This window comes from Falco biarmicus, chromosome 5 (assembly GCF_023638135.1).
Source record: "Falco biarmicus isolate bFalBia1 chromosome 5, bFalBia1.pri, whole genome shotgun sequence".
NCBI lineage: Eukaryota > Metazoa > Chordata > Aves > Falconiformes > Falconidae > Falco > Falco biarmicus.
The window spans coordinates 53687466-53695506 of NC_079292.1; the positions used below are offsets into that span (position 1 = coordinate 53687466).

The 8041-nt window shown below is 39.4% G+C and overlaps 1 protein-coding gene across 1 annotated transcript in view; it reads left to right on the top strand.

The window, feature by feature from the left end:
* The window catches only part of LIN7A (lin-7 homolog A, crumbs cell polarity complex component), a 50253-nt gene extending 43593 nt beyond the window's left edge, over nt 1-6660 (top strand). Inside the window, exons 5-6 of the mRNA XM_056341890.1 lie at nt 2736-2944; nt 4548-6660. Of these exons, the coding sequence (XP_056197865.1) occupies nt 2736-2944; nt 4548-4590 (252 nt within the window). The 3' untranslated portion in view covers nt 4591-6660. The remainder of the gene's footprint in view (nt 1-2735; nt 2945-4547) is intronic.
* The last annotated feature ends 1381 nt before the right edge of the window (nt 6661-8041 follow it).

Here is an 8041-nt window from a genome sequence, read left to right on the forward strand (position 1 = left end):
ACGGAGGTGATGAGGGGACTGGGGCATCTCCCTTAGGAAAGTCCCAGAGAGCTGGGGCTGTTTAGCCTGGAGAAGAGAAGACTGAGAGGGGACCTTGCCAATGCCTGCAGGTATCTTAAGGGCGAGTGTCAGGAGGATGGGGCCAGGCTCCGTTCGGTGGTGCCCAGCGACAGGACAAGGGGCAACGGGCACAAACCGCAACACTGGCAGCTTCATCTGAATATGAGGAAGAACTTATTTACTCTGAGAGTGACGGAGCACTGGAACAGGCTGCCTAGAGAGGGTATGGAGTCTCCTTCTCTGGAGACAATCAAAACCAGCCTGGATGTGATTCTGTGCAACCTGCTGTAGGTGAACCTGCTTTAGAAGGGGGCTGGACTAGATGATCTCCAGAGGCCCCTTCCAACTCTGGACCATTCTGTGATTATGTGAAATGGGTATTTCATGTAGCTTGGGAGCTTATGATTTTTGTTCATAGCCTGTTCTAGATTCACACCGTTGTGCAGCAATCACGACAACACTGAATACACTGTTATTTCCTCTGAATGTCCATGTTGTGTCATACTGACCGCGATTCACAAGCAAAACATGAAATATAGAAAAATGCCAAATCTTACAGATTTCCTCGTAAGGTCAAGACTGTGTTTACAAAAGCCAGTATCAAAGCCAGTCACAAAGCAGTGGGTTACAAAAGACAGCTAGTTACAATATGTGTCAGTTATTATCACCTCTTCTAACATTGAGCAGTTACAGGGTAGGGGACATGGGAAAGTTTTAATTTGTGTCTGTGACTTGTTCATTAAAGCAATCTCACAAAATTCTATTGCTTATTATTTTAGCTGTCTTTGGAGCATTAGACACATTCACTGTTTTTTATCCAACAATTAACTCTTTTTCAAATATTTGTAAGAAAACTCTTTTTTTCTTCAAGTTAATTTTTGGTATCAGTGCTTGTTCAGCAGATTTATCCCAATCACAATTTCTAACAAATCTGGTCATCACAGATAATGAATTTTCTTGACCTTCTTTGAATAGGAAACATGCTGGAAGAATTTCATGAACATACAGTTCAAAAACATGAAGTCATTTATTTCAGCAATCAAATTTATATTTACTTCAAGGTTTTCTGTGTTTCTGGCAATTATTCCAGCACCTGAAATGACATTCATTTTTTCTATAAATTGCATTAAAAATTTTGAAGCATCTTAACATTTCTGTAGAACTTTTAGTTCAATCCGTTAATCCAGACATGAAATAATTGTTTTTATTAGTATGTTGAAGGATATTTAACAGGAGAAGGAAGATAAATAGGAAGGCAATAAGCTTGAATTGTGTTGTTTGTATTACTCATGTAGAAGCGTATTGTGTCTACTTTTTGAAATGTTAAAATCATTATTTCTAACACAGTGTGTGCCACTGCAGAAGTAATTCTTATTCACTGTTCTCGTACAAAGTTACTCAGTCAAATAGGAGAGATTAAAGTAGAAAGAATTTTCTTCTGACAGTTACCATAATGATGCTAAGGTATTCTTTTCACATGAATTGAAGTTAAAATATTTTGAATGCTGCTGCTTCTCTTTGGAAGCCTATGGGTATAGTTTCATTTTAAATAGCATGGTATACATAAGAGTTTTGAAACACAGCATGTAGTAAGACTTTGATTTATTTTATGTGGGTAGAAAATTACTTGTTCTTAAATGGTCTAAAATCCCTGTGAAGATCTCAGTTGTGTGGGGGTTTTTTTCTGCGCAGAGATACTTTCATTTCTTGGAATATGTCCTACAACACATGTGGGCCATCATACACCATTAGAAAATTTAAGGTGTGGAACAATCCACATGCCTGAAAAGCACTCCAGTCAGTCCAGCTTAATGGTAGAAATTAAATAACTCTTTTCACAGCCAAGCCACTTCCCCCTTTTGGAAACTTACTGTTTCAAACAATGTTAGCGTAGAAATCAAAGCTTGAGCCCCTTTGGGAATGCTTTTGATTTCACAGTAGATATCATCTTACCGTATATAACATTTTCCAGAAAGGGAGGGAAAAATGCATATTCCTTCAGCCAGAACTTCCAGTGTTTCAGTCATTAGTGTTTGATTGCTTACAACTAACCAGATAAAGACTAGTTTATTTCCAATAGAGAACCCGTATCACATAAACAGCCAACGCCTGAGCAATGCCCTTAACCCCAAGACGTGGGCTGCCCCAGGAGCAGCAGACATGCTCCTCCGCCTGCCGCTCAGCAACTGCTTAATCACCACATGGCGTTCCCTGCGGGATCCAAACAGGGCCAGGGTGTAAAACAGGAATTGCCATTTCAAACTTGCAATTTCTTCATTTCTTTCCAACGTTTAAATAGGATTTTATTTTTCTACTGTGCAATCAGTTTATTTGAGTTTGTACTGTGGGGTTTGGGGTTTTTTTTTAACTTTCTTTTTTGTTTGTATAAAGCTCGTTGAGCATTTCCCCCCCCACCTTTTCACACAGATCAGAAATTAGGTTTGTAACGTAACCTAAACCAGATTTGTGTTATTTTAAAATATGAAAATGAATACGTTTCCAGCAGTGCATAAATCATAAATCTTACTTAACCCAACACTTTCAATTAGTGATACCTTGAAAAATGTAAGGTATGGAAACTTCCTAAAACCCCAAAAGCTTTTCTGTATGAAAGAGGGCAGAGCTCTTGATCAAAGCAGAGTTTTCTTTATTAATTCTGTTCTCCCTGCTCCCAGAGCGTGGAAGGAGAACACCACGAGAAGGCAGTGGAGCTGCTGAAGGCAGCTAAGGACAGCGTCAAGCTGGTGGTTCGCTACACTCCCAAGGTGCTGGAGGAGATGGAGGCTCGCTTTGAAAAGCTGAGAACAGCCCGGCGCCGGCAACAGCAGCAGTTGCTCATTCAGCAGCAGCAACAGCAGCAAACTACACAGCAAAACCATATGTCGTAGGTGAGAGGATTCATTGGTCTGCCCTAAGTCCAGCGATGGCATGCCCTGCCTGGGCCAACAGCTCCTGGGGGTCTGGGGGTCCATCAGGGCAGGGCCTGGCTGGGCTCCAGAGGCCATCCCAGCCCCAGCCAGGAGCGGGCCAGCCGGGGGGCACCAGGCCAGCCCCAGCCCCGGGCATCAAACACCTCCCTGGGGATGGGGGCAGGCTGGGATGTGACCTTGCAGGTGGCCCAGGCTCAGTGGGCCCATGGCCAGGCTGGGCTGTGGGAGCTGGAGACCGGCCCTGCTGGGGCATCGCTGGGGCAGGGGCTGATGGCCCTGGGGGGCTGCCATGGGGTCCTGGGCCATGGGCAGGGGGGGGGACCCCCAGAGGGGGCTAGCAGTACCCTCGGGGCCCCAGCAAGCACTTGCTGTGGTGAGGATGGGAAGAACTCATTCTTTGGCACATATCCACATGGTCTATCCCAGTAAAAATGCATTTTGAAAACAGGCAAAAGACGCTAATAAATTCTGGAGCCAATTTCCAACTGATCACCTTGAGACCTGTGCAGCTCCATCTTATCTGCGAGCAAGACTGCATAAGCCTGTAGTTACTGGGAACATTTTTTTTAATTATAAACCAGAGCATTTATGACAAGTAAAAATATGCTATAAGATTTAGACACAGTTTAATGTATTTTCAACTAGCCTATTACCACTCTGCAACAGAACATCAAGATTTGCTGTTGGTACATGAAGAAAAGTCTTCCTAGTCCCTTCCCTGCTACAGGGAACCCAAACTTCACTCTGGGGTTACTTTGCAGGGAACCTGCAAGTGCTTACTGAACTCCAGTTGGATAGGAAGTATTTCATCCACTCGACTGACATTCAATACTGCAGTAGCTTCCAGGAGACTTTGCAAATTTCCCAGCATAGTCAAAATACATGGTGTGTGAAGTACAAAGATTCTCCATATACACAGTTTTTCTGAAATCGGTGAGTGCGTGACATGAATACATTTATAAATATGCTCTATTTGCCCAGAGGAAATCAAGTAGGAAGCATTTGCCAATGACTTACATCCCAATCCTCCACATCTCATACAAGGTGTTTCCAAAACAGGGTGTTTGTACCAGTAAGAGTCTACAAGTGACTCATAATCCCCAAATGGTCAGAAACCGAAGCTCCCAGGGATGGTTTCATTGTTATTAATGTTGACGCTGATCTCTTGATATTTAGAGAACATCCACCTTATAGACCCTCTTGTCCTGTGACCACCAGAATTCCAGTTTTGTTGAGGCAAACAAAGGCTCTGAGTAGGATCTCAGTCCTACCTCAGGGCCTCAACTTGGACAGGAGGTAAAAACAGTAGCATTTCATGAAGTAAGTTTTGGGTTTCCGTATAAAATGTGGCCATTGCAGGAGGCATACACATGGCAGTCACATGAAGTTTTTCATTTTTTTAACTACTTAAATCTTCTCATTAGCGAATAAGGTATTTTAACTGATATAAAGTTTTTTCTTTAAACTAAAAAGGAAAAAAGGCAGGCAGAGACAGCCAGCAACTTAATTCCTCGATTCCTTGTGCTTGCATTGAGAAACATATTTCTTTAATTCTAGGCTATTCTCAAGAAAAAAAAAGCCTCGATCACGAGTTCAGTAATCAAGCAACCGGAGCTGTACTTCAGTATTCCAGCAAAAGGAAACAACTACAGGAACATGAAACAGAATTCATCTGGAGAATGTGCAGTACAAGAATAACATAGTTAAGACAGCCATAGGGAGGGTACCTTCATGATAAGGCTTTTCAGCACGCAGCAGTCACAAATATGTAGTACTTCTGTGACTCTGTTCCTAATGAGAACATGATAGGTAAACCCTATGAAATAGAGAAGTCCAGGGCTTCCAAATAATTCTGTTTGATCTAATCTTGCACTCCTTTCTCTGAAAAATTGGCCAGTTGGATTTCTCTAGTCACTGAAAGTTTTGTTTTAAGGAGACCAAGATTGGCTGCTTTTAGGAACAGAATCTTTCTCTACAGTTATCTCCAGAAATGAACTACATCAGTTCAAAATTTTGCCACAGACATCAAACTCATACATCACGCTTCATAGCCACTTTGTACTATATATTGTAGAGCTGTTTTAACCTAACTTCCTGTTTATAATTTTCAATTTTCCCTCTGGAAATAGCAATTTACTATATTTATAAAGTATTCCATTTGTAGAAGCAATTGGCTTTTTACTCTTGGTGTTTCCATATATTTTATTATGCATCAACAGAGTGAGAAAGTTTTAGGTCAATTTTAATTGTATTAGTAGTAAAGTTAGGGAATCCTAGAACTGTATTTTTAAACGTAGGTATTGCTTGTATCTATTATAGTTACTATTCAGAAATCTATAACTGGATATATTATATATTTATTCCATAAAATATATATTGTCTGAATGTACCTGTTAGAGAATTAGGGTCTTTGCTTAGCATGTATTGCAAATGTAGTAAGCTAATGTTAGCAAAAGACCAAGCTTTGTTTGGCAAATATTACTGTGACGGCATAAACTCAGCTTTTCTGTATTCTTTAATTTATTTTCCAGTCTAATGTTAATATATTTTAGAGAGGAGGAAGTGTAAGTTATTTTAAGACTTGCACATTATTATTTAAAAAAAAATGAAGTTAAAATTCTGACTTTTTTTTTGTTTGTTTAAATCAAACCAAATTGGAATGTGCAAACAAAATATATAACTAAGTTCTTAAGTTTACACGTCTGCTTTTCCAAAGAAAACAGTCAAAGCTGGAAGGCTATAAATGTCATCTACTTTCAAGAAAATATGAAAGTGGAACCCCCAAATTCTAAAAAAATAATCATTTTCAGCATGCCCTGTATGCTTCATTAGAAAAGATGGGGGAGAAAAGGAGCTTAGGGGAGACGTCCTTGCACGTTGAAAACTCCAGCTGATGTCAGTGAAAGTTTAGTGATGTGAAGAATGTAGAAATGGTCTGAACCAGTGCTCTGGTTGTGAACTTGGAACAAAGTCAGAAACAATTAATATTTTGAAGGATCTGTTCTCAGAGTGAGGCAAATCAGAACAGGGGAAATTGGCAATATCATAGCATATATTAGAAACCAAATGCAGGCCAGCCAACAGTCTTGACAGTGTTTGATTAGTGTAAGTAGCCATAGAAAGGAAATTACTGTATTTTTAAAACCAAACAGCATGAATTTATCCAGAGAAGCCTCATTTTATGCAGAGGAATAATACTATCCAGTGGTCATTGGTGACAATATCAATTAAGACAGTGGAGTTTGAGAGAATTAAAGATGAAATATATTATATTGTGCTCTGCACGGTGTCTTTTTATACTTAATAAAATTGTATGTACCTATTTTAAAACTGTATTATCAAACAGACACTGCTATTAATATCGACAGTACATAAATTGGTATTATGACTGCGTATAGCTGTTCTGTATCTCATCAGTATGATTTGAATTACACTGATAGCTGCATTTTCAGAGACCAAGTATTCAGATTTAGTCAGCCCACTGTACTGCATTTTTCCAAACTGCCTCTCCACCTCCTCCCCTCCTCTTCCTCAAAAAATTTAGGTTTGATGCAGTGGAATGTGCTGATTAATAAATTTCAATAATAGAATGTCATTCATATAGAGAAGCATATCAAATTCATTTTCATATATTATTATTCAATAAATTATTTATACACACTAAAATTAACATTCTAGTCTTTGCCAACATTTAACAATAAGATGAAAGAAAAAAATAAGCAAAATACAACTGTCAATGAATTTGAAGTGGAAGCAGGAAGAAATAACTGTGTAAGGATCACTTTTCATGCCCCTTATTGATCAATAAAACATATAGCCACTTAATCACAGGATAATGTGTCCCTAAACCTGTCACCTGCATGTAGTTGTAGACAGACTTCTCATTTGTGGTTTAAATGTCTTTGGTCCTGATGCAGCAAGGCATTTCACACATGCATTGCTGAATTAGGACTGAAAAGAAGGGCAGGGAGGACAACATTTCCCACATGCATGTCTGCAGGTACCATGCATTGTATTTTAACTGAATGGTCTCCCAGCATTTGCTGTTTTACTGCACTGAATTGATATTCCTTCAGTCAACTTAGTGAATTTTATCGCTCACATTTACCCTTGGGGCTCCCTTATATTTCTCTGCACTGGAAGCAAACTGAGGTAGGAGATCCAAGAAGTCTTTTCTGTCTCTTTATTACAGTAACCAAAGGGGTGCCATGTGATTTTTACAGGTTCTTGCATCACGTTCACTTATGCCAGAGATCCAGATGTAAGATCTAATAATAGAGATTCATGGTTGGTACGATTCACTTGCTGAGGTTGGTGGATCTGCTATGCTAGCCATTGTTTTTCTGTTTGTGACATCTGATCTGACTGGCACTTTACAGGGGATCAAAGGATTTCGTAGCCCTTGATAAAGTGAAAAGCTCACCAGCTTGCATTTTCCTCTTTTCTTTCTACAGTGGCAAGTCATACAGGAAAGGTCAATGAATGCCCATGGGTGGAAGAAATGACATAAAAATCTACCTGCAGTTCCCTGATGAATAATACTGCAGACCTCTTGGTCCTATACATCATAACTTTTGTATATATTTACCTCAGCCAAGCTTCCAATCTGATTTAGGAACCTTTGGGAACTCTTGCAGAAAACACAAAATTACATGCCACATCTGCAGAAGAAACTGTTTATTCATCTACTAACTTCAGGGATTTTAGAGTTCTCAATGAAGTTAATATCTCATGAGTAAACAAGGTTTCTAGAATAAACACTAATCAGGAAGGGTGGTTTTGCCTGCATTTGAAATAATACGGGATTTTAAGCATAATTTCAGAATTTAAAATAGTTATTATGCTGATAGAAGATGTATTTTAGTACAGGATGAGACTGTTTCAGAAAGTAGCAATTCTTTCTGATTTTTTCTGAAAATGGGATAAAAGAAAACTAACCAATCTCCTAATGCTTAACTATGCCTAGAAGATCTAAGGGGATCCTTCCATATGTAAGCAGAGGATTATTAGCTAGAAGTAATACTGTCCCTGCATAAGCACTAGGGAGACCA